Here is a 27,382-nt window from a genome sequence, read left to right as displayed (position 1 = left end):
TTTCCGAGTGGCGCTTGATGTAATAACGCTGATTAATGTCGCCCCTTTCTCGTTCTGTCTTTTCTTTGCCGGAAGGAGAGCGACTTTCTTCAAAGAAAAAACATATTGCATAATAATTTCTGAAACAACTTCCTTGTCATGTGTGGAAATTCCCAAAGGTCTGCCACGGTGTTTACAAGATCCAGCACGGATATAAAAAAACAAAAAAAAAAAACATCACGGATACACAGGAAGATCAGTTAAGATGGAAATAGCCTCTTTGATCTCAACACATCTGCAGCACATGGGGAGTTAGGTTTTGGACTCAGGGAGGAGGAGTATACATTTAATGTTTGCATCATGCTCAAAAACATCCAAGAGCCACAATGAGTGAATATTTTATGGCCGCACAACGAGGCTCAAAAAGATGGCTTCAGACAGAAGCTAAAAAGGACTCAAAGACCATGTGATGATTAAAGCCAGAGGGAAATGTTTGAAGAGAAATGAAAGCAAAAAGTGAAACTTTCTGAAAGACTGTTTATTAAAAACTAATTAAAGGTTGGAAATTCCACAAATTATGCATATCATTCAAAATCTACCTCTAAAGAGTTTCATTTGGAGAATTCGTACTCAAAACTTCACAAAAGCTTGTGAAGCCGAAGGAAAAGAAATGACAATCCGGGTGCAAACAATATAGCTAATATAACTGTGTATGACACTATAATGGCTTCTTCTAGTGTGTGTAAATGTCTAGTTTTGAAGAGAACAATAAAATGTGCCTAGAAACATTATTAGTCTCATTATTCTGACATTAAGCCAACAGATGCATTTTTTTCACTTCTGATACTGATACAGATATCTGAAGTTTGGCATCGTCCGATACCGATCCAATAAAACATCGCTAAATTAACTTAAAACGTTTCTTTAAAATAAAATAAAATACTGAACTATGTACTGAAGTACAAATTTATTTGAGAAGTCTACACTTTTACAGGCACACTAAAATTTACCAATGCCAGTAGAACATTGGTATATTTAAGTAGAACAGCCAATGTCAAATAAATAAACTGACAAAAACAACAGGCTGACTATCTTGGTCAAAGATATAAAAAATAAACTGCAACAAAACTTCCTTTCAAATAGTTCAGCAAATGCAATTAGGAATTCTCAATATATTGTAAAATAAATAATAAAGCATTCGGAGCACAAAGCATAGACTTAGTCTCAATTCACTCACCCTTATGGTTCGGGCACTTTTTCACCGATACCCGATGTAGAATTTTTTTCAATATCAGGACCAATACAGATATTAATGTTGGGTTACTGGAAACCATAACAGACCATTTAAATATCTGGTCTCATAAGTATTTGTCCCAAAATCAGAGGGTTATCTCTGGAAAACAAGATGCAGCAAGAACAGTGAATGCTCATTAACTGTACCCAAGTTCGGCACTGGTTGCTGGGAGACGGAGAAGACATCCAGGATCTCTGCAGGTTTTTTTTTTCTTTTTTCCCAAGGTGCAGACTGGAATCCAGGATGTATCTGTCAAGCTGTCAGATGAAAGCTTAAAGTGCTACTTTAACTGACAGGATGAGGAGGACAAACGTGCAGCTGCTCAGAGGATGCAGGGTCATAATAACTTGCACTTTTGAGAGCGTAGGCTCACGGAGGAGCCGGCGCATAAAGGGAGCAATCTTACAGCCTATTAGCATGTTGGGTAGAGGTATGCAAAAAATATATGGGGTGTTTGCAATGACGTCACAAAATGTACCCACAGCCCATCGTGTCAGAGGACAAGATGTAAGTGTATCAGTAGCAGCCAATTTTGAAGTATCACAAAACAGCTCAGAAGCACAATGTGGCGTCTCATTGCTAGCGGTATCCTGTTTTCACTCTGTTCTGTACGTCCTTCAGAGAGGCGGACAAGTAGTTAACTGATGCGCTAATGCTATCACCCTATTTTAACACCGTGTCTTTTTAAGACGGCCACAGAAAATAGGCGCCATGTGGCAACGACTCCCTCAGGATTGTGAAGTTTAGCTCGCTAGCATGACTGACTCTAGCATTAGCACATGTTGCTCAACTAAACAAGGAACAAAAAGTCAATGAAACTGTCAGAAACTCTAAAAGTCTAACAGGATACATTGTAAACTATTTCCCTGATAACCCCAGCCGTCGTCGTTCATACTCATTTGACCAAAAAAAGAATAAAACTAAAAATTACCACCTCGATTTAACAGTCTCCTATTGGATATCTTCTAGAATGATTAATATGTTGCCATTTATTCCAGTGGCACTAAATAAGTGAAATCAAATGATAAAAAGCAACAGATGAACTAAGAGCTATGTTCAATGTGCAAAGTAAGCGGGTTTCCAAACACACAATGCCTGAATCAAAAGGCTGAATTACAGCAGGCTGTGCAAAGGCCTCATCAGTAATCATTCATTTGCTTCAGGTGTGTTGCTGCAGAGTGCAGGATTTGCACTAACTTTAGACTTCATATTTCTAGACTAAAATTATTTAGAAAGCTTGTAGTGAATACTGCACTTCTTTTGCTGGGGCCTGTTGTAAATTAAACGATTTCGGAAAGTAAAAGGCCTTATCAACTGGTCAATAAATAATCCAGCAAAGTCAACAGTGTTAGCAGTATTGCTGCTAAGGCTTTTTTTTGTTTGTTTGTTTGTTTTATACGTTTCATGACTTTTTTTCTGGTTTTGCTCTTGGTCTATATCACCTCTCTTCAGCTCTCAAGCTAAATATCTCCATCTCTTGTTTCTGTTTCCTGTCGTTCCCCTTCGGTGTCCTCACTTACCCTCGCCGTATCCTCTGCTTGCCATGTCACCACCGCCTACTCGTGGCTCAGGACCTGCATACGTTTCCCTAATCACTCCTCACTCTATCATTTATTATCATTGTTCAGTGCTGAATCCTCACTCCTGTCTGTCTACATGTGCCGTTCTTGTTTGGAGATTGTCTTTCGGATTTGTGGTTTTGTTTTGTTTTGTTTTTCTTTGTTTTTTTCTCTGGTCGCCCGGTACAAGTCACGCATTTGGCTCATTTTAAGATGATTGTACAAGAAGACTGAGGAAGCAGATGAGTAAAGGTTTGAGCAATTAGCGACATCTAAATTTAGATAGTCAAGATGTCAATAAATGGTAGATTTGATCCATTTTTACAATTCAACCTCAAGTGGATATTATTTCAGAACTTTTAAATGTTGTGACAGCAGTCAGGAAGCCACTGGCGCCGCCTTCAAAGGAGAAGAAACCACTATGATTTCAATATAATTTAATGACAAAACTAAGAAGATGCTTTTTCCTGGAATATTTAGAAATAAAGTTCAGATTTGAACGATTGAGGCTAATCCTGCACAACTCCAGGTTTTTATTTTCTTACTTAAAATAGCTTTTTTTTTCTCCATTTAAGAAAAAGTCCATCTACAACAAGGTCTCTGATATCCCAAGCAAAGACTCAGTAATAACTATGCTGCACCAATCAGTCCTAATAACCACATTACATTAATAGAAGTTCAAAAGAAGACCTTGAGTGGCTAAAGCAGCGTAAGGCAAATGATGTTCTGAGAACAACTGTTCATGTTTTCTTTCACATAATTGACCTTTTCTTGTCAATTATTGCCTACTTCAGCTTACCTTTGAAGGCTAATAGGAACAGAGTCAGGACAAAGTGAGACGGATGTGGAAAAGTAAACTTTAACACAACTCCACAACTGTCGCGATTTCTCGCACAGAAAGAGACCGTGTGCTAACTTCCCTCCAAAATATTCAGTCTGAATCAGCTTGGCTTAATTCAATCCACCAAAATGACAATCTACATTTATTTTATTTAGAACCTATAAGGTAATATTCTGATGTATTCTAATCGGTATATCAATGCATTTTTTTTACCAGAAGTAGGAAAAATTGTTGCGTTTCTACCTAAACCAGTTTGATTGTTTTAGATTTTTGTTTTAAATGTTTGCGCAACTAAAATTATGCCATTATGTGGCACCTCATGAAAACCGAGGCCTTACGTGGACTTGAGTCTTGGACTCTGTAAATTGCTGGGAGTTTTTTTGTATTAACTACATAAACTTCAGGCTAGAAGTTTGGATACGACATCCAGACAGGTCCAGACATTTCTATTCAAAACGCTTTTCTTTTATAGACTTCAGGATGCTCTGTTCTCAGTGCACCTTCCAGAACGCACTGATGTCACCTGAACATTGCCGAAGAAGTGTTAATGAAAGAAAGCAAGGGCTTGATTTTAGACCCGAGATCATTTACAAGAGTGAAAAGTTTCAGAAAGTAAAAATAAAAAGCCAGAGAGCCTGAGGTTAATTTAAAGAAGCAAGACAGGAAGTGTGAGAAAGTGCCTGAAACATACCCTTTTCAATAAAATGGTACGTTTCTTCCTGAACCTTTGGATCTATTCTTCTATTTATTTCTATTTCTATAGGTTTATGCTTGCATCACTAATCAGTAGACCTAAGCAGCACTAACTAGCGTGTGCTCCTTCCTTTGAAATGAACAAAGCTTTCGTTGCCCATCCGTGGAAGGCGTCTCACCGATGATTATATCATTAGAAATAAATACAGTATATCCCTCCTCTAACTCATTAACAATTACCTCAGCGAGGGGTTTGGAGGAACTTGTCATTAATCATTCATTAATTGCCAGGTTGTGGTATCGAGTACCCTCCAAACTCATTTGTGAGACACATTAATAAATGTTAGCAAAGCGCTTTCAATCGGCTCCCCGGTTCAGTCGGGAGGTTTCCAGGTTTGTTTTCCTTCCTCTAACGCCGCATCTCCCCGCAGCAGTCTGAAAATAAACCTAAAACAAATCATCTGACACTCGCTTTTTATATGTGTGTTGGCAAGTGTTCTTAAGCTTATGTTTAGGGGGGGCAGCATGTCAAAAATAGTAATAGCCGATGTGCCGGCTGTGACGAACACCATCTCCCGGAGCAGATGAAATCTCCCACGGCTTCTTAAATCTGCCAGCACCAACTGTGATCCTATTTATGTTGGGCACTGACTTGCTTATTACAGGCACAGTAAAAACACAAGTTGGATATAATAGCACACCCCTCCTAAAGCTGAAATATTGCTCATTTGCGATGGCTTTTATCGCTTTACGAGTACAGTTTTGGGGCGGGGAGCCCAGACTGTACGAGCGCAGTTTTACAGTTACAGCGACGACGAAGAAGTTTCAGCTCTTACAGTCTGATTACATCACAGATGTATGTTGTTTCCAACAGGAAACACCTACTGGACTTTAATATCGCGTCAGATTTTCATTGTCTGGCGTAAAAAAAAAAGAAAGAAAAGAAAAGAAACGCTGTCAGGAGCTGCTGCAATTAGCCGCTGAACTCTGCACACGCACTTTAATCATTGAGATAATCGCCCGGGGCTCTCGACTTAATTGACGGCTATTTAAAGTTTACTGTAACGACAGACAAACGAAAAATTTGTCGGTTCGTCACAGCTCGGCCTTTGAGCGTTGTCGGCGTCGTGACTCTGTCAAAGTCGATCAGTCAACAAGTCTGCCACTTTGGCCCACCCTAATATCTCCACAACTCTTTGGACGAATTTCAAGGAAACTAGGTCAATGATCACAATTCCCAAAGAAAGAGAGACTTTTCTTGGAATGACAATAAAAAAAGAAGAAGAAGAGGCTGTTTGGTTGTGTTGCAACTATCTTGACAATTAAATCAATTCTTTAAAAAAAAAAATAATTGCACTCGTACACAAATTACAGTCGATACAAATGAGGTGGAAATACTTCCACAAATACAACTTTCCAGCCTGCCTCATTTGTCCCTCTGTGTGTTGGAGCGCTGCCTTCGAGGCACCTTCCTGCAGAAAGAGGCTGCCATGTAAACACAGGAGAGAAAACACTGCAGCTGCAGAAAATGTCCAGATTGACGCTGCTTCTAGGCTCCTCTGGCTTTTAATTGACTGGGGGTTTTTTTTGTTTTGTTTTGGTTTTACAATAAGCCATAGAGAGTTCTCACAAATCCCATTAAAATCAACCAGAACAAGAGCCAAGGGCGTTAAGTTTTATATTATTTAATAAGCATTTACGTAGGTGGAGCATTTACATCAGAAAGAAAGAAAACAAAGGAATTCAAGTTATATGTTTTAACAAACTCAATGAACAATCACTTTTTTAATATTACTCTATATGTATACTGAAAACATTTAAACACTAACCGCAAAGATTATACTGTGTTTTAGCTGAACTATACATACCGTGCTTTTCTAAGATACAGTACATCCAACTTCCATGTGCTGCGTTAGGGTCTTATGCGATAGACCAAGACAAACGGCCCATGCGTCAGTGAAGGAAAAGGAAATGATTCATAGTTTTCAACATGCATTTTACCCCTATGTAAAATTCAACGTATAAATACTGATTTTCTGTGAAAGACTGAAAAGTTTGTTAGACGAACAAGAAACACTTCACCAATATGGCCGTTTTGTATCACTGTTGAGAAGAAAGTAATAAAAAAAAAAAACACTGAGAATTTGAGTCTGCAGTTTGCCATGAGTCATGAGAGAAAAAGGAAAGACGTGGAAGAAGGCACTCCTGACAAATGAGCCCGTGATTAAGCGTTCAGTCAACATCTAAACCACTATCTGTGGTGGAAAACTAACACTCCGCATCACCCTGAACACACCATTCTCACCGTGAGCCATGGCGGTGGCAGCATCATGCAGTAGGGATACTTTTCTCCAGCAAGAGACTGATGAATCTATTACAGGCAGAGGTTCACCTTCCAGAACAACAACAAGAGCAACAATGGACTGGTTTAGCTTCATCGTTTTCGGTCTTAAAACCACCAGTTTTAACGAAGTCTTTAACAATAATACTGTTAATTTGCCTCATTTGCAAATTAACTACAAACATTTTAAATGCGATTGTCAGAAAATCGGGTGCAAGTGCAGGTACGTGTTTAGTTTTCTTTTTACTTTTCGCTTAGACTTATAATTTGGAAGTGATAACAAACCAAAGTTTAACGTGTTTCTTGTCCTAAATCTTCCAAACCAGTCAGACTGGGTAATTGTTATGCTCAATAAACAGGCTACGAGCTAATAACAAAAAAATTTTTTTCCACATTTTACACTTTAAAACAATGTAGCAATATGTTAACTAAAATATATTACATAAATCTGTTTGTGTCTGAGCACAAATCACGAAAAGACCAACAAATACATGCAAAAATACAAAAAAAAAAAAAAAAAAACTCTTCAAAAATATCACTACAACATGTTTTCAGTCAGGGCTTTGAGTTTTGGGAACATTTTTCTTACTTTTATCTGTAAGGATCTGGGTTTTGGTGTGCGGATTATTAGTTAATTTAGTCCCAGTGTTATCTTGTTGAGTTCCTGATTGATCCCACCTGTCTCTTGTTCCCCTGATTATTTCCCTTGTGTGTTTAACCTTGCCTGTCTCCTCCATTCCCCGCTGGATCCTTGTCATAGGTGTGTCAACCTGAGCTTGTGTTGTCTCGTTCCTCACCTGTGGTTCCTGGCACTGAGTTCTGTGTTGGACATCGTTAAACTCCTTCATTCACCGGGTCTCAGTCCTCATCTACTAACCACTTTGTGACATTATCAACTTCAACCCTGAAGCCTAATTCAAATGTTATCACAGGAACACATAATTAAACAAATAATTTAATTGCTTCAACTATCAGTGAGATGCTAATGGAGGAGATTTTGTTTTGTTTTCACAACAAAGGAAAATCAAACTCCAGCTGTACTGTTGTTTTAGGAAGTAAAACCACAGTTTTAGGCTAATTTCTTAAGCGATTCAAGAAAAAAGTCAAAGAATCACCAGTTAGTGTTAGTTTAATGTTTTGGAATGGCCCAATCAAATTTCAGCCCAAAATACAACCAAGAATCTGCTGCAATATTTGAAAAAATGAATGTTCAGAAATGTTCTCCATCCATGTGAGCATGAGGTTAGCAAAAATAACTTCTGAGAATCGCTTCCGTCATCGTATTTAATAAAAATCAAACCACGGCTGCATCTCTCTGCACTTTGCATTTATACACTGCTTTCTGTTGCGTAAAATCTTTCCTACCAATCATATTTCTGGATATAATCGGATATATTTTTAGAAAATAATGGTAGTTCATTATCCCATTTCCTACTGCTCTAAGTGAGACTAGAGAGATTTTATTGCAGAGATTTAATCCTGCTTGATTAAAACAGAAGAACATTTTAAGCAAATCCAATGGCAGTCTTTATAAACAGGGTACAGAATCAGTAAAAAAAAAAAAAAAACAAAGAAAAAAAAAACAAAGCTCTAACTAAAAGCACAGTTTGAAAGATATTCCTGAAATTGCACCCACTTTCAAATAAGAGTTAATAAATACTATTTCCACTGGTGAAATACTGACCAACTTTATTATATCAAATCAAAAATAATCTGTAATTGAATATGGATAATCTAACAGAAAGGCTTTTAAGATATTTTTTGAATTCACATTTGGGAATGTAAAGGTTTACTATCAGGGTGCACCGATTGCAGTTTTCTGGCCGATCGCCGATTACCAATCTCTTAAAAACCTTAATCTGCCGATTCCAATTTTGGCTGATACCAATTTTTTTTTTGACTGAAACGGTGCTCAATGTAGCAAGAAAGAAAGTTGTTGAGTTGCCAACAGTGGGGTCACTATTGTTAATTGTGAACGTGCAGACATGACTTGGAGGGACGACCAGGTCAGTCAAACCTCTCTCACCGGAGAGCAAAAGAGGACAGTGGTTGATTTTTACACATTTGCCAAGCTAGATAAAATCGGCAGATAAGATCGGCTTCATATGTAATAATCGGACGATCTCCCAAAACTAAGGAAATCATCACCAATAAATCGGTGCACCCCTAGTTCACAAACTTCAACATTGTGACTTTTAGGCGTGCGACTCGTCGCCCCTACCTGCAGGTGCTGCTTTTCTGCATCACCTCCGCCCTGTGGTAGCCTGACAACTTGCAGAAGCCATCGTTGCTGTAGACAATGGGCCAGTCCACTATCTGAGCGTTGCCCAGGACAAAGTTGGTGTCTGTTTTAAAGAGGACATGAAAGAAAATAGCAACTTTAGATGACAGGGTGCTATCAAAAGTCGTCACATCCACAATCTAAAACTATATTTTGGCTCAGGAGAAGGTCGAGACGAGCGAGTTCCGTGGAAACTCAAAGGAAATCCGATTTAAAACATGTTTGAACCAGAGTTAAAAGTTAAGTATGTCTTAAATCTTTTTTTGTAATTACATACAGATTTTTACGGTTCAAAAATATTTAAACGTTAATTGGTTGCGAAGTCTAGCTAAGGTACGTCCTCATGATTTGAATCTTTGAAAGCTGTGTGAAACATGGATTTTATTAAAAAAGTGTGTTTACACAGCAACACTTACACCATTAGTTAAAAGTAGCAAATATACTGCCTTTGAGTGCCAGAACGCTTTTAAGTGGTTGCCATTAGGGTCTCTAACTGTCTACGCCTCATTACGTTCTTCACACAGGGTAAAACTCTTGCTTCAAGAACAGAACACCATAAGATCAGCTTTTCCTTTTTCTTTCTTTTAACTTTCTCTGTAGAAAACACAAACAACTCTCCTTCTGGCAAGTATTTACATACAAACCTAAATATTCAGATACAGATATAGTTATGTTTGTGTTTACTTGACAGGGAGCTGGAACTTACATGAGTTTGAGGATTTTTAGTTTATTTGATTTGTTATTTGCCAAGGGTGGAAATGATCATACAACAAACAACTAAGATGAAAATGTTTCATTATGTGGACGATTAGATAATCTTTTAATTTTACCAACATGTTTCTGCTGAGTGGAGATAATATTTTATAAACCTAAATCTGATAAATGATTTGTTCAGAAAGCTAAAAATAAGGGTGATGGTAAAGAGCCCTTCCTACTTCAAAACCTTGAAGCTCATGGTTTAAATCTAAATCATCTAAAAAAAAGAAGAAATCATTCCAAAAAAAAAAAGCTTATTGTTAGTTTCATTAGGATTTTCCTGTTGATTTTTGAGAAGCGTAAGTTATAAATAGCTTGTAATGTGTCATTTATTATTTTTTTTTTATTAAACTGTGTATAAAATTAAATGTTTTTCTAAACTAATGGGTAACACTTTATTTGAAGGGGGGTGAATAAGACTGTCTTGATACTTTCATAAATATGACATAACACCTGTCATGAGCATGAATAAGCCTTCATGAATATTTATGACTGTTGTCATAAAGCGTCGTTCGGTAAATTATGACACTTTTAATACAAAGTTGACATTATTCAAAATGTCTGTTATGACAACTTGACATTAACCAGGAAATCATTACTGTTCAAACTTTACCATTGTTTTCGGTCATTCTGTTGAGTTTTGAGAGATGCCTGTCTCACTTCCAACCACAAACAAACTTGGTTTGAATGACATTCATTTTAAATTTACATCTGCCAGGGGTGTGAGTCGTTTTGGACTTAACGGTATCCTCAAAAATGTTTTATCTTATTGCAAGTTATCGCAGTAGCACATTATCAAGATTTCCAAAAGCGTCTGGCATATAATTGGCTGGATGTTGGACCACTCTTGCACAGAAATAAATAGGTTGTCATGCTGGGACAGACCTGTTTTTAAGCCTATTCCTTAACTTTTCCCTGTGAATGGTTCAACAAAGATAAACAACAACAACCATCAGTATATTTGGAAAAGTCAAGATGAGCCTTTAACTGTACCAAGTGGTCAGCATGGTGGTGGAGGCACCATGATGTGAGGCTTTTTTGATATTAGTCAAAACATTTTCTAACTTGGCTCCAAATCAACAAATAGATTCATGAATTGCGACGCAGTCAAATGTTCCTTAAAGACAATGTTACCAAAGACGGGCCTAACTTGGACAGAGAAGTGATAAAGACACTTGGATTAATCTTTTAGAACGTTTTAAGTTATGTTGATAAAATATATTTAACTGTTCAAGTGCATAATCATTCCACCCTGGAGAAAGAACAATTTTAGTAAATAAACTTAAAACTCGTCTTATAGTCATGCTCGTCTGTCAGAAATCCTTAAATATTTATTTATATTTCAGTTTTTAGCTATTTCTATGGGAAATATAAGAACGGCGTGTAAATCTCATTTGTTACACTTACTAAAACATGTTTGGGCTATTAATTAGATTGACCAAACTTTTGAAGGAGAATAAAACATTTGCACCTAATAATTTGGCAACTTCTGGCGACATTTTAGGAAAATTTGCAGAGATAAATACTTGAAGGAAAATCAGTCTTTTTGTTTTGCAGATATCCAAAACAAAACCAAAAAACAAAAGTTAAATGTAGAATAAGGGTAGCATTTTTTTAAAGCAAATCAAATCAAACATTTTAAAATTAATTATCCCCATTTTCACTGATGAGATTGTTTTAGTTTGAGAGGAATCTTTTTGTAGCGTTTTGTATTGTAGGGTTGGTAAAAGAGCAGGGAAGGGAAGAAAAAAAAAACTGGCCACATAAAACAGAAAACTTTCATTGACACAAAGTCACGGTAAACACAAAACAGCAACTTAAAGCATCAGCACGGTGACAGAAGATGATCCACAACACATCACATGCCTATGTGTCCTTCACAACAGCCACATGCATGAGGATCTTTGTGAGAAAACGGGGTTGGAACTGAAACACTCTCTGGCTGACTTAGTTCTGGGAAAATGCACGTCATAGAAACGACTAAAGAGCTAACAAGGCGCCTTCTACTGAATGACAGCGTTGGATACAGATACATTGATAAAGATGCTGAGATAGGGAGCACTCCATGTTAAACTTCACAGTGTACCTGTCTGTCTATGTGGCAGTGTCCAAACTGAAATGTTTGAAAAGAAAAAGAAAGTTAACAGAGCACAGGGAGAAACATTTGAATGAGTGAAGAATGTCAGACACAGATGACGATCTGCAATAAACAAAAGACACACACAGCTCTGGATCTTTAATCCCAACGGACTTAGCCATAATTCAGCTGTTTTCCATAAACTCACTGAATGTTTCCGGGTAAATGCGACATGTTAGCTTTATTGATATTAAGAGTGCTTGTCCACTGGTTATAATTTTTGTCGCTGATTGTCGATCTGTGGGTTTTATAAAGCGCTGACCTGCTAATCGCTGCTTTATCTGATTCTCATTAAGAACCGCAATTCACGACTTCAAAACGCTTCTTCCTGGTTCCCTGCTATGAGCGGTCAATAATTAATGGCACCAGGAGCCGAGGCTGTGTCCCACAGAGCAAGCAGTCGTTGTGAAGCAGTTTTATTTATTTATTTTTTCCTATGTTAAAAGACACATAGAATAATTGTCAAATTGATATGCTTAAGTCTCTTGAGTGTTTTCTATTAGCAATTAAAGAAGTTAGCGCAGCTAGCATCACTTAAACAGCACCTTTCAAGAGACTGTCAACCTTTTTCTTTATTTCCAAGAGGCTGACAACATTCCCAAATCCAGGATGTTCAATGACGGGCAGAAGTTGGAAGCTCAAAAAGATAAAAAAAAAAAAAAAGAAAGAAAAAATTACAAAAACTTGTATTTTCTTTCAGCCTTCCTGTTAGCTACTGAAAGTCTCATCTCTCTCTCAACCGGAATGAACAGCTGACATGTAGTTCTCCAACTGACAGCATCTCTCTTTCATTTTTAAACATAGAAAAGATGCTGAATGTGGGCACATTTTAGCAGTTCTCTATAGTTGGCAACTTCCTTACCGATTTGTGTTGATCTTTTCGCCAAATCAGCTCATTGTGTCACACAAACGTCACAAAACACTGCCTGAAAAAAACAGAATGTCTACATCTAAAGTAATCAAAATAGCACAGAGACAGACACTAACTGTCAGTATGCGTATGTAAGGCCTAAGTCAGCTAATTACAGTATGTGTATATATATATATATATATATATATATATATATATATATATATATATATATATATATATATATATATATATATATATTCAGCCTTAACTTGACTCTGCTGGCTGCAGTTTCCCCCTGTAAGCTTTGATACAAGCTGCTTAAAAATGTGCTCAACCTACATGCCAAGCAGAAGAAGTGAGAGCAAGAATCCTGACAGATGTTATAAGAGCAATTACAAGCATTAACCCATTGCAAATTTATTTTCATCCCTGTTTCTTCAACACGCAAACAATGGTGCCAATAAAAACGAACGAATGACGGCAAACAGCATAACCTGCAGCACGCAGAAGATGCTGCGCAGGCTTCACGGCTTTAACTGCCAACGTTTTCTTGGCTGCTGCTTTTGACGCAACAGAACCCGGCTATTTAGTGTCGATGCGAAACAGACGCGGCAACACAAAATGAGACCGCTTTGATTAGAATCCAAACTTTACTTCTTTATTTTGCTGACAGGAAAAAGAAAAATAAAAAAAACGCTCTCATGAATAAAAGTACCATATTTTGCATTTAAGAAGCAGAAAATATATACAATTTCACTTTTTTTTCTTTTTTTTTTTGGAAGGGAATCCATGGTGTAAAATAGCTTTACAACAATATGCAGTTTTGGGGTTAAGCAAATGTTTGTAGTCACTTTCAAAAGAAGAAAAAGTCAAACCAAACATCTATCAATCAATCAATCAGAATTGAGGGATTTACTCTCAACTTTTGCCAGTGATCCGTGAAAAGATTAAAACTTATGTCTTGAGTCGTCAAAGCAATTCCATCATTTCATAATTTTCTGTTTAATTAACACACAAACCTATGTAGTTTGATGCAACTTTCTTGGGTTCTTGGGATTATAGGTCACTAAAAATTAGTGACCTGTAATACTTCATTTTCTGTTTGATTTAAATCTAATACTTCTATGTGAAAAAAGCAGCAGCACATTTTGTTCTTTTTTTATGACTTACGCCCCAGAGAAAACAACAACAACAACTAATCAGTCAAAACTGGAGCAGGCAGAGAAAACCAGAAATCATCGTCGGCCGAAAAAAAAAAAAAGTCTGATTGATGAGTCTGTGGCTGCATGAAAACACTCTTTTCCTGGATTATTGGTCTCCATTTCCTGTCCCTTTGGCACGACACAGAAAACAGGTCGGACACGTGTAATTGTGTTATAGCTGACCTGCTGCAGATACAGCACTGATGTCGAGGGTGTGAAAAAGCTTTTTATCAGGCCGGATCCAATAAGACCCAACACAGCCCAAAGGAGTTTTACTTTTTGTTTTTTTGCAAATTAGCTATAAAAATTTATAAACTAGTTAAAAACATCATTTTTTTCCACAAACAGATATAGATGTGGACAAATTTCTTGGATCACTGGTGGAAAATAAATTAGACTTTTATTGCAGTCAAATAATCTGAAACTGAAGATTTAAGAAAAATCAAGACTTTGACTTGATCATGTTGGTTTAGTGGAGGGGAAAAAATCCATCTTATATTTGCAAATATTCCTTCAATATAAATGTAATGAATGTCTTGAATTTGTGCTTTACTTTCAAAACTATTCTATTTGTAAGAAGTTGAATTAAAAAACTATACATTTCTGCTTCCTTGGTGTCTAAACGTGACAGCACACACACTTCAACCCTTTTCTGCCAAGTTTCTATAGCAACAGTTAAATGGTACGTTGATTTATTTGGGAGTGAAGCCACCAAAAAGCCTCTTCTGTCCTACCTTCACAAACGTAAGCATGTGGAGTTTTTCATACTCTACTACAGGTCAAGTTTATGAAACACTCCCAAGTGAGGTTGGCATAAAATTACAAATGATAATGTGAAGAAGCGCATCCTGCCCGCTGTTAAGATACAGCGAAGAATCCATGATGCTATGGGCCTGTTTCCATTCTTTAACTCCATTGAGAGAGATTTTGTGACAAGGAATGAGCAAAGATTTTTCTTTTCTAACCTTATTTTATCTTCTACGAAAAGTGCTTTCCTTTTTCAGAGAGTGTTTTGCGTACACATAAAAAAAAATCAATGTAAAGGTGCCAACCAATTCATCCACATCTGCAGGCTGCTCTAAAAGTCCATGTCTGAGTTTACAGGAAGTCGTTCACTTATCATTTCTGTTATTTGTGAGCTGCAGTCCAAAAATCTCTGTAGAGCCAAAGATCTGTAGCCATTTTTAATTAATGGTAAGAGACAAACTACTGGCCAGGAATGTAAAAAATCAATATGTCTAGACAATTGTGAGGAGTTGCTTATTTAGCAGCAAAAGGTTACATAAAAGGACGAGTTCCTTCATTGTTTATGAGCTCCCACCCACCACTGTCCCGGTGGCATCCTGCAGATTTAAAGATCTATGTTTTTTTTTTCTTCTTCTTCTTCGTTGGTTTGTTTGTAGCAATAAACTGCTTACTAATCAATAACCACAATAACCACAAGGTCATAAGAATGGATTTTTTTCTTTTTCTTAAAGTTTGGATTTATCTTTTTAATATTTGGTAAGATGTCTGTTTTCTGCCATCGTACGTTTTAATGCAGACGTCTTTTTAAATGAAGGGTTTGCTTTTGACGAAATGATCATTTCTTCTGACAGAAAAAGCTGCGACCATGGGATATGTGCACCCCGTACATACATGTACATACATACATACATGTACATACACACATCGTGGCTCGCACCCAAAACCACACTATCATCCCTGCTTCGGTTTCACAGATCACTGCTCAGTGTTACACCTCTCCAGCTCACACTGCCACTTTCTATTTCATCTAATAAAGGCCAAAGGGTGACAGGAAACAATGCACAGAGCTTCCAGTTTTCACAATACAACTCTGTGTCCAGTGTGATGGATTATCTATTTTCTATCAGGAAATAAAAAAATTAAAAAAAACTTGATTTTTCTTTCTTTATTTCTTTCTTTCAAGCTAGAAATGGATTAAAAAAAAATCACCCTTCTGTTTAAGAGATTTTTTTTTAATTTATGCTTTGTGAATAAAACTTTGATTACCATGATGAGGGTTTAGTCTGAATCTGTTTTATCCTTAAACAAAGTCTGTAATTGCTTGTTTAATCACGGCCCTGTGTTCTACTTTGACAATCAGCAGCATTCTACAAAAAACACAGTTTTTGTTTTTTTTTGTTCTGCCTGGGTGAGCAGAATCTGTTGTTTAGTTAAAGCTGGATGTTAAATCCTCTTAACAGCTTGAGGCATTTGCAACAAGGGCTTAAGTTGAGTTTCAAACTGCACCCTGGATGATGATGGTGATGATGCCCCCTCCCCTCCTCCTCCTCCCCAAAACACCAGGAATGACAATGAGCTCTACGGCAGTTCTGCATCTTTCTGCATGTTACAAGAAAATCAGCATCTTTTAAGGTTTTCCTCTCGCTCGTGGAAATCCCTCTCCATCCTTATCTGGTCCATATGTTTCTCAGCGGAGACTTGCACTGGTCTTATGTAATCAATGTAATGATTTCAGTGACCTGCTGTCTCTGCTCTCTGCTTGCACTGCAGGGACTAAAACTGATGCTTAAAAAAAATAAATAAAAAAAATAAAATAATAATAATAATAATAATAATAATAATAATAATAATAATAATCTGATCATTCTGAAATTATATTATTACATTAACAAGAGCTAGACACACTTCAGTAGTTTTCTCTTATAACTTTTCCCCCTCCTCTTTTAAAATAAAGACATTTTGGATTATGTGCAACTAAGTAGCCTCCTGTTTCCCGTCGTTGTGTGTTTATTTGATGCTGTCTAACAATTTCTGGCTACACTGAGACATTTGCTAAACTGTTCACACCTTGCAGGTTAGTCTACCGTCATAGTGATCATCATCCTTACCGTTCGACCGTCTCACAATATTCTCCAAAAAAGTATTCTGGGGGGCCACAAGTCCCCTCCGCCCCCCCGCCATGCTGCGGCTTCACTCAGTCCTCTGCAGATGAAAATGTACCCCTCAGTGCCTCGCTGCTCTTCATGCTTTCTCCTGTGTGCTTCTTTCTTTCTTTCTTTTATTGAAGGAGCTGCGTGCGTTTCGCGGACAGGAGCTGTCTGCTCTGCTTCGTTAGCCTCCTCCTCCTCCTCCTCCACCTCCACCTCTTCCTCCTCCTCAGCCCGGTGGGATGCGTTGGCGCCTCACGCACCGCCTCATCATGCAGGAGTGGAAAACAAGACCGGGACGCACCGCACTGCACTGTGCAGGAGGGGCAAGCCTGCGAGCCGAGCCTGGGAGGTCCAGGAGCGCCATCTGCCGAATCTGCAAAACAATAAAAAATATTTACACCTCTAAATGTTTATTATTATTATTATTATTATTATTATTATTATTATTATTATTATTATTATTATTATTATTTACAACCACAAGCTTCAATATATTTTATTGAGATGTAGTGAAAGTAATTTAAATATGTTGAAATAAATGAATGTGTTTGTCCTCTTTGTGCAAGTAAAATTCTGTAAAGTGTGGAGTGCATTTTGTATTTAGCCTCTTTTGTTGTGAGTCGCTCTGTTTCTTTCACAGCTCATCTAATTTCAGTTCTGCTCGTTATTTAATATCAAAACAAATACAGTTGCTCTAGCTGTGACTCTATTACCCAGGGTAGCATTCAAAAGAAGTTGTAACATTAGCTAACGCTATAAGCGTTTCAGTGCTTGTTATTACATATACCAAACACTTGTCCTCATTCAAATAAATATTAAACAAACAAGTAAACATCCAGATGTTTTTTGTTTCTGGACACTTGCCCAGGGCACAATTCAAAAGGGGATGGCCCGATCACAATGAAAAATATATAACCTACTGCCTAATGTTTTAATGCGAATGATGTGACTATGAATTTTTCAGAATGCGAACAATACCTGACTGCCAAAAAACAAAGTTTTCTTTGAATATGAATGTCTATGATTTTGATTTCCCTTGTTTTTTAAAAGGGAAACCCGGTTACCAAATGTAAATTATGAAGATACAGATTTATTTAAGTATAAATCAAAGTTTTAGCATTAACTAGCATGTACAGCAAATATTGCACATGCTAGTTATGGCCGTCATGACTGGAGGCTAAACGGGGCACCGAAGAGGGTAACTGGTACAAGACCAAGGAGATCCTTTTGAAGGGATTCTCAATGAGACCAAGTTTGCCTTGTTGCTGAAAATGTGCTATATAAATAAAATTACCTTACCTTATGATTGTTTCTTCAGAAATCTAAGTGATTCCAGATATTAATTCTAAGAACATTAATATCTTAATTCAAAGAAAAGTGAAGTAATTCAAAGAAAAGCTGATCCTTAAACATTTTTCAGTTTACACAGTTAACATAAACAAGTTTTTTTTATGTAATATTTGATTTGACCTCTTTCTGTACACCGACACGTTTTACTTCAGAATGTAAAGTGTGCTTCCAATGATTTTACATTGTATGATTGTTTTCACTCACTTTTTATAAAACACACTTTGACAGAAGTCCATGTAAGCAGCGTGACCCTTGCAATGGAAGTCAAAATAAAGCCAACTAGGTTACCGAGTATGTCCATATAAAGGTAAGTTGTACTTCAAATCAATGTTTGCCTTGTGTGGCGTTCACTTGCAGTCGGTCCTTAAATGGCAACAAGCGTGGCCTAAATTATAAGCTCTTTCCTTATATTGCAGTTCTCACACGAAGGCAAGGCTTTATCACACGCGCCGTTTATCTCGTGCCATAAAAGCTGTTTCAGCACAGCAATGTGTTTAAAAATAATAAAATTCACTGGTTCAAATTCCAATCAACGCATACACTCTGGATGAAAATGAAAACCCTACGATTTAAAAGTAAATTAGTCCATTTTTATAGTTATATAATTGAGACTGAGCTAAATAATTTCTCAAATGGTTCCAAAATACTTGAACTTGATCTTTAAAGATAATGGCTGAATGAATGTAACTGAACTTTTATTTATTTATTTTTAAATAAAGACTAAAATACAAATGACTTATGTTGGGCAGTTTAAATATAAAGAGGACAAATTACAAACCAACCTGTGACATAATTTTTTTATTACTACAATCACACATGAGCAGTGTCTTAGACAGACAACATCTTTTACATCTTTTCAGACAAAATAGCCCGATTGACATCAATCAGGAAACAAACATTTTGTTGAGTAAACCAGTCTTTGCGTTTAAAAAAAAAAAAAAAAAAAATTGGCCGCCGGCTTTAACTCGACCACGTCTTGGTGATCCTCAGATGACTCAGGTGATCCGTTATGCGTTTGTGTTCGGGAAAGTTGGCGAAGTTGGCCGCCTTGATCTGCAGCCAGGTTTGGGCCCTGCGCTCGGCGGCGTGGCCGACCTCCTGCTCCTTCGTCAGGTACGGCCGGCTGAGCCAGTACTCGTTCTCAGCCTCGCGCTCCAGGTGGTTCACCATCTTGCTTTTCATCTGCCACGTGATCTGCCGCGGGCGGCGGTGCTTCCCGATCCACTGCTTCCCGGGGATACCTTTGCGCAGCAGCATGAGGGTGAGGAACATGGCGGCAGATTATCCGACCTGGAACGACGAGAGCCGTTAAAAACATTTGAAAACAATTTCACATTATTGGTTTGGACTACTTTAACTGGTTGAATTGTTTTTTCTTTTCCTCTGCTGCTCCTTTGAAATCAGTATTTTTGAAATTATTATGTAGTTTAGCAGTACACTACATATAACTGCTGCAATAAAGCAGGTTATTCAATAATTGGCAAGCAGTCCAAATCAGAGGAAGCAATGCAAGTACAAGAAAAAAACTACAAAATATAAATACAAATATTATTTAATGCTAATCATCTTGCTGCTGTGCAACGTTCAGTACTTTGATATTCATAATACTATAAGACACTTTGTAGCCTCTTAGACTTAAAAGAACACACTGGAGTTAGATTAATGATCCTTATGTCTCGTCAGACTTATTGCTGAATTTTACTAATTTTATGCCAGTCTTGACTTATTTTGCATCAGTTCTTAGGTTTAGGACACTTGAAGCATGTTCCAAGTAATAGGGGTAAATTCGGTGAACCTTGATTCGACATGCGTTTCATTCTGTTGGAAATAACCAGGACAAATGACACACAGAGCTTCACTGTCGACACCGTCTTAACTTTAGTAATATATTTCTTTGCATGCATTTTATATAATCAGCGTATATTTCATATGTCGCACAATTTAAGAAAAGTACCTCTTTCTGCTATTTTTGTCTTTCTTAATGGCAATTTTAATTTCTGTGGGACTGAGTGGGAGCATGCTCTATTTTGTTGTGCCTGCCAGGATAATGAAAATAAGGTCTATTCTCTGTAATAAGAATAATAATAAGTTTAATGGAAAGATGGGCATGCACAAATTTTACCAACATAGTATGACAGTTTCATTTGCTGCCTGAAGCTTCATCAAAACTTATCTAGCCATCACTACTTTCTGATTTTGGAGTTTAGTATTTGTTTTACTGATGTTAACATATTACACATATTAATTGTTCAAACTAGAGCTGAACAGTAGCACTGTTTCTTATTATTGAGACAAAAAAATTATATAACAAAACTCACGTCAAAAGTCTCACTCTCAATGCAATAAATCTAGCTCATTTATTATTTTACTAAAAGCTGCCCTTTGCACACTGAGTCACAATGATGACCATTTTACAACAGGAAGATAGCGTGGTTAAAAAAATTTGACTTTATCTTTGTGTGTTTAGGAGGGTTATTGTGGGAAAGGGCAGAAGATAGGAAGAAATAAAATATTTACGCAGCTCGCACAGTTTTGTATGAAGTTTCGCATAAAACTAATGCAAAACAGAGATGGACAAAGCAGCGTTAGCATTTTAACACTCTGTCTAAAGCTACAAGCTAAAGCTGAATTAGCAGCAACAAGGACAAACTAAAACAGAATCATTTAAAACTTAAAACAGAAACCATACTGTAAGAGACAATTGTGTTATTTCCCCCACCTTTAACAAGAGTTGAATACAGTCAAATCTTCGACATTGAGGTAGAAACACGGCTAGAATTAAATAAGACAAGTCAACATCCAAAATGTGACAGCTAGCTAGCTTCAGGGGTCATTTGTAATATTTCCGGAGCAGCGGCGTGTCGCTGGAAACCGAGTCGGCTCGATGTGTTGATTCATTCAAATGAACGACGAAGAGAATGCATTGTTCAAATAAATATTACTTTTCACATGATTAACTCGAAAATTATTTTGCATACATTTCTCTATATAAATATACCAAAACCTTATTTTTAAAAAACCAATAAATGACAGAGTCACTTGGGAACCGAAATAATCGGCTCTTTTTCTAGTGAGCCGACATAAATGATTCCGATCTCTAAAAAAAGAGCCTAAATTCCCATTTCGGTTCGGCGCAGGAGAAGATTCAAACACAAATTTAAAAAAAAGAAAGAAAATAAACTCTTTGTTCTTCTTTCTTTCTTTTTTTTTCTTTCTTTCTTTCTTTCTTTCTTTCTTTCTTTCTTTCTTTCTTTCTTTCTTTCTTTCCTTTTTTTTGTCATAAACACCAAAATAAAGATTTAGGAAAATTGTGTAAACATGTAATATTGCTTAATTGGTATTTGAGCCTAAATTTGTAAGGGATGAACCTGCTGAGGAAGATCATATTAATAATGTATTGGTTTGAAGCAAAAACATACATCTAAACGAATTAAATTAAAATAGAATAAAACCAGGCAAAAGAGCAAAGGAAGAAAGGTAAGCATGACGTAACCCTCAGTTTCATGACTCCTCCCTTCAATCGTGGCTTTAAAAAGCAGCTTGTTGGACCTCTCTCCTGCATGTTTTATTCTGAAAGAAGACAACATGGATTTCCTGATGTTTTCAGCAACAACATGGACTTTAGTGGCTCTGGTTGTCACTCTGTTACTACTGTAAGTATTCTGCAGTATTGCATGTTTCCTTAACAGTCCAGGAAAAGAGTCTAATTCCTTCTGTCTCTTTCTTTTTCTCTCTTTTGGACATTAGATATGGAATCTGGCCGCACAGGTTTTTCAAAAAGATAGGGGTATCTGGACCGAGACCCCTGCCTTTTGCTGGAAATCTGATGGGTTTCTCAAAGGTGATGCGTAAAACAACCACAGAAAATTAAAAATGAAAGTGCTGATGAGCTTTATGGTTTATTACGTCCCGTTCTTCTGAAGGCAAACATTGATTGTTCTAAAGAAATAAATAAATAAACCTGGAGTTTTTCTTTACAACCATGTACTGTAATTATCTTCTTTAGGGACTACTTACCTTTGACCGGGAATGCCAAGCCAAGTATGGGGATATCTGGGGGTGAGTAGACAAAGAAATGAAGTTTGTTTATTTATGGAGCAGTTTGTGAATGTTTCGGCGCTGAACTCAGATTACTTGAAAAGCTTTTTAATCCAGTGACATGGATGTCGTTTATCAATTATTTAAGATTCTGTTTCGCAATGTTTAACTATGAATTTGAGCTGAAATGCATGCTTTGTCACATACCTGTACTTTATCAGAAGTAAGCTTGCAATCTTGTTTTCTTTCCCCATTTTTTTAGTTTGTACGAGGGGAAAACCCCGCTACTGATGGTTGCTGACCCTGAGATAATAAAAGCCATCTTGGTGAAGGAGTGCTACACTGCATTTACAAACCGCAGGGTGAGATGCTGCATGAAACCATGGAAATCCAGCATTTTCAACTTGATTTTTAGGGAAGTGATACCTTCAGCTGACAGTCTTATAAAACCGACTGTTAATTGCTGTTTGCTACGATTAGAAACAACCTGAAAACACAAAATTAACTTCACAATTTTAATTTCGAGAAATACATGTCATTGAAAAGGTCTGGATTTTGAGGTGTTTATTAAACCTCTCTTAAGGATTTGAGAGGGGTCACAACCAAATCCCGCCCACACAGCCACAACATCTGATGCAACAGGAAGTAAAAGTCAATTTTACTGACCTGTTGAAACCTGTAGTGTAACAATGTCACACTGCAGGGAGTGTAAGAGTGTTACTGTCTCTGCTGCACATACATTCAAAGCAACACTTGTCATGGCCTTGCTAGTTAATCAAATGTCTCCTGTTCTATATTTAATGCTAATATTTGTGTGTACAATAAAGTCATCTACTGGTCATAACCAGGTCAGCTCAGGGTACAAAAACAGGAAACTGTCTTTCACAGTTGACCTGGTAATAACCCTGGTGTTAGTCTGATTGTAGTTATACTGGTGTGGTACTTAGAAACACCCTAGCAAACAACATGAAGTCTTACAGTCGGTACAGTTTCTCTAGGTATATCAAAACAAGAGAATGTTGTGGAAAAACTTAAATATTTCTGGTTATTCTGTTTAGGAAGTGAAGCTTATGTATTACACAGATTCAACTTTCTGTGAAATATTCTAAGTCTTTTTTTTTTCTTTTAGTTTTCATGATTGTGACTGACAGATATTGAAAACCTGAAATTATTCTTATTGTTTTTTTGGCACATGGAGAAAAATGGGAAGGCTGTTAGCAGTCAGGTGACATGAATGACAAATCTAAAACCAAAAAGACACATTTCTTATTTAGTCCAGTTAGTTAAAATGATGATTCTGGAGTTCAAAAAAAAAAAAAAAAAAAAAGTTTTTGATTAAGTTACACAATGTCCAGAATCTGCATCGTCAGCTGAAACTGGAATAATTAATCCATCTAAGTAAAGTGTGGTGACGCATAAAAGGCTACAGTGGAAAAGAGTCACGAGACTGGAGAACTGCCAAAGCTGAGCAGAGGCTTCGTCCGTTTACAGATTATCATCGGAGACGGCGGGCCTATGGACGATGCGGTCACAGCAGTGAAGGATGAAAGGTGGAAACGAATTCGTGCCACGATATCTCCATGTTTCACCAGTGGAAGACTTAAGCAGGTCAGGATCTACAGTGCTGCTCATAAATCACTTCTGCCCTGTGTTTCCCCCCCAAACCTAACTCATTTAATTACCTGTTACTACATTTTTTTTTAACTCTTTCCTCTAGAGAATCAGGGTTTGAAAGCAAATAATGATTTGGCAAAACTAGATTAGAGATATCTGGAGATGTAATTTTTACTGTCAAAATTCATTTAAGATATCTCCAAATGAATTAGAAATATCTTGAGCATAAATGACAAGCTATTACTCAGATCAGTGTTTTTCCAACGCTGGTCCTCAAGGCTTAATGCTCTGAGTGTTTTAGATGTGGGCAACTCAGATCGATCAGAAAACAATTAAGGTGTTTTCTGTAATAATAGACAAAACAAACTTAGCCTCACTTATTTGTGTCTCTTTCTTCCAGGTTTTCCCTTTGGTTGTTCAATTTGCAGACAGATTCATGCAAAAACTTGGGCAAACAGATTTGAATGGGTCCATTGATGTCAAGAAGTATGTCGCATCCGTTATATTATCAGATAACGGACATTTTTATTTATTTTAAACAAACATTGCGAGCTCCTACCTCTTGGCTTTTATTTTTCTCTCTCTCAGATTGGTTGCACCGTTCAGTTTGGACGTGGTGACTAGCGCTTCCTTCAGCGTGGAGATCGACTCCATCAACAACTCCAATGACCCTGTTCATGCTCACATGCAGAAGCTCATGAACTTCAGGTTTTGGCCTTTTATCTTTATGGGTACGTCAACTCGTTGCCTGCTAGTATCGCACAAACAAGTCACGCTTTTTTAAAATTTACCAGTTTCACTCTGCCTTCTTAGCGATTTTTCCCTTTGGTCGCCACCTGCTGAAACTCTTCAAAGTTGAGTTCATGCCCAAGTCCAGCGTGGACTTTTTCTACGACATCATTAAGAAATTTAAAGACCAGCACATCAAAGAAGATTCGGTAAGGGTTGACTGGAAAAGTTTTAGAAAGGTGACGGGTTTAGTTCTGAGTCAAATAAAGATAATAAAATAGTCCAAGCTGTTTGCTCACATGAACACACTCTGAAAACGCTAAAATGATTTATTTATGCGAAACTTTAAACAATTTCTGTTTCCTATCCAGACTCGGGGAGACTTCCTGCAGGTGATGATCCGGAGTGAGATCCCAGAATCCGACATAAAGAGCGAACATGAGCAACCCAGTAAAGGTCTGAAAGTCACAGAAACAAAGTCTTATTTTACATTAAAACGATTTGTATCAAATTTTTAAAAGTCTTCTGTGTTAAATAATGAGCAACATGAGCTCACAGGTCCCATCTACAACAAATTTCAAAGGATAATTGACAAACGAGGAGAAGGGAAATAATTAACAGAAAGTTGGTGTAGTCTGCTGTCATAAATGTAATAATACCATTAATGGTTAACTAGTTTCAGTGCAATACAAATAATCATACATGTCTCTCAGAGTAAGACATAATAATGAGGCACCAACTCTAAAAATCATCTTTCTACGCTGGAAATGTAGTTTTTTTTTATATGCCTCAGAAATTGAAAGTGTTTTAGTCTCAGAGACATGGGAGGCTGAAAGTCAACCTGCACTGATCAATATATACCAGCTGTCCATCGGATACAGAGCTCCACTTTGACTCAGACACCAGCAAAGAGGAAGTGGCACATCAACAAGGTCTTATATTAATACAGATGAGCTAGCTGGATGGTTTCAGGCTGAAGATGGACTCAAAGTCAATTGCCAGTTTTCAGGAGACACTTCCTACAAGCTATGTAGGAATCAAATCTGCAGTGTCCAAGAAAACCATCATGTTTTTATGCAGGGCAATGCTTTAGTTCTGCAAGCTAATATACTTAGACATAGACTTACTTTATTGCCATCACACAGAGGAAATGTATCAACAGAATGTTGTTGCTTGGCCACTGGAGTACACAGAAAAAATACTAAACTGTAAGTGTGACTGTAAATGCATATAGAAATATAAAAATGTTGGTGCAAGTAAGAAAACAAAATAGTTGCCCCATCGTATTGACGATGGTAAAAATATCAAACAGTAGGAAAGCTTAAATAAAACGCATATCAGTGAATTACTATATGCTTGAAAAGTTAATTCATGGGAACCAAAACAAAACATTTACTCTACACAATGTGTACAACACAAAGTGTGTAACACCTCCATATATTAATTCAAAAAAGTCTGAATTGAGAAACTGATACAAACTCTGTGATGAAGTTATGTTTTATTAAGGTGCATCGATGTTTAATATTGCAGGTCTGACTGAGCACGAGATCCTTTCCCAGGCTCTGACGTTCATCTTCGGTGGCTACGAGACGACCAGCACCACTCTGTCTTACACCCTTCATAACTTGGCCACACATCCTGAAGTCATGCAGACCCTGCAAAAAGAAATCGACGGCTGTCTGAGGAAAAATGTAATTTACTTTGACATACTGGCTTTTTGAATCCAACAGGTGCTATAATTTTTGTGCATGCCTTCCTTATTTACATTCAACTTTCTTTGACGGATCCAGGCTCCCATTTCCTACGAGGACCTGAACAGCCTGGAGTACCTGGACCAGGTGTTTTGTGAGTCGCAGCGTATGGTTCCCACCGCGCCTCGACTTGAGAGGACATGCAAAAAAACGATGGAGATTAACGGTCTCACCATCCCAGAGGGAACGTTAGTTGGGATTCCAGTGCATTTGCTGCACAAGGACCCACGGTACTGGAGCTCACCTGAAAGCTTCAAACCAGAGAGGTAAATAACAGAACACAGGGATTGGTACTGATATCTGAGAAAGAAAGCAATTTTCTCAAAACTGAATTGCTGTTTTAGACTTTTATTTTTATTATCATTATTTTCGACTTCATAACTGGAAACTTTAATCTGGTCCCTGCAGGTTCAGTAAGGAGAATGAGAAGGATCTGAACCCGTACGCATACATGCCGTTCGGACTCGGCCCGCGTAACTGTGTCGGGATGCGATACGCCATCCTTGTCATGAAGATGCTCATCGTGCGCATCCTGCAGAAGTACTCTGTGGAAACGTGCGCAGACACCATGGTAAGCCTGAAATAATTCAGTATAATTCAGTCGTTCTGCTCTGTTATCATGTCAGCGTTTCATTTCCATCTGTTTCCGTCTTCAGGTCCCAATTCAGTTTGACTGGAAGTTTCAACCAACTAAACCTGTGAAGCTGAAGTTTGTTCCCAGAGAACTGTAATTGCAATTACTTCAAACTTCTGGCCTTCTCGTCAAATATAATTTACTTTTGATGGGCCTGTAGGATTATTCTTCCTGTCCATGGTTCTGTACTGTTTAACGCTGATCAATTTGAATGTGTAATTCTTTCAGTCTATTTTTATACTGTCTTTATTCTCTATTTTTACCTGACATTAAAGCTTATAAACAGATTGTTGACCTGTAGAAACTCTCACTGGTGTTTTTGTCTTCACCTAACTGATCAAGCAGTTAATTTTCATTGCTGCTGCCAGTTGGAAATATGCCGAGTTACAATTTGTTTGCCCTCATTTAACTTCCTGTGCAGGTATAAATCTTG

General features: G+C 37.4%; 3 protein-coding genes across 3 annotated transcripts in view; 1 reads left to right on the top strand and 2 right to left on the bottom strand.

Moving 5' to 3' along the window:
* kcnh1a (potassium voltage-gated channel, subfamily H (eag-related), member 1a) overlaps positions 1-17,200 on the bottom strand; it is a 65,206-nt gene extending 48,006 nt beyond the window's left edge. Inside the window, exons 1-2 of the mRNA XM_014969503.2 lie at positions 16,792-17,200; positions 8,929-9,052 (exon numbers count right to left, since the gene is read on the bottom strand). Coding sequence (XP_014824989.1) covers positions 8,929-9,052; positions 16,792-16,864 — 197 coding nt within the window. The 5' untranslated portion in view covers positions 16,865-17,200. The remainder of the gene's footprint in view (positions 1-8,928; positions 9,053-16,791) is intronic.
* Positions 17,201-18,966: 1,766 nt separating this feature from the next.
* On the bottom strand, positions 18,967-21,043 carry mrpl57 (mitochondrial ribosomal protein L57). Its single transcript, XM_014969501.2, has 2 exons — positions 20,903-21,043; positions 18,967-19,473 (listed from the first exon to the last, which is right to left on the bottom strand). The coding sequence occupies exon 2, from the start codon at positions 19,453-19,455 to the stop codon at positions 19,144-19,146; it is 312 nt and encodes a 103-aa protein (XP_014824987.1). The 5' UTR covers positions 19,456-19,473; positions 20,903-21,043; the 3' UTR covers positions 18,967-19,143.
* Positions 21,044-21,679: 636 nt separating this feature from the next.
* Positions 21,680-27,253, top strand: LOC106904953 (cytochrome P450 3A30-like). Its single transcript, XM_014969504.2, has 13 exons — positions 21,680-21,836; positions 21,931-22,024; positions 22,190-22,242; positions 22,484-22,583; positions 23,713-23,829; positions 24,236-24,321; positions 24,424-24,566; positions 24,649-24,773; positions 24,936-25,020; positions 26,095-26,255; positions 26,355-26,581; positions 26,724-26,886; positions 26,972-27,253. Exons 1-13 carry the CDS (start codon positions 21,769-21,771, stop codon positions 27,044-27,046), a joined length of 1,497 nt encoding a protein of 498 aa, XP_014824990.2. The 5' UTR covers positions 21,680-21,768; the 3' UTR covers positions 27,047-27,253.
* Positions 27,254-27,382: the final 129 nt, after the last annotated feature.

This window comes from Poecilia mexicana, unplaced genomic scaffold, assembly GCF_051168715.1.
Source record: "Poecilia mexicana isolate PSO_F unplaced genomic scaffold, ASM5116871v1 scaffold_15, whole genome shotgun sequence".
NCBI lineage: Eukaryota > Metazoa > Chordata > Actinopteri > Cyprinodontiformes > Poeciliidae > Poecilia > Poecilia mexicana.
The sequence above is the reverse complement of the archived record's forward strand: the minus strand, read 5'-3'. Positions and strand labels throughout refer to the sequence as shown.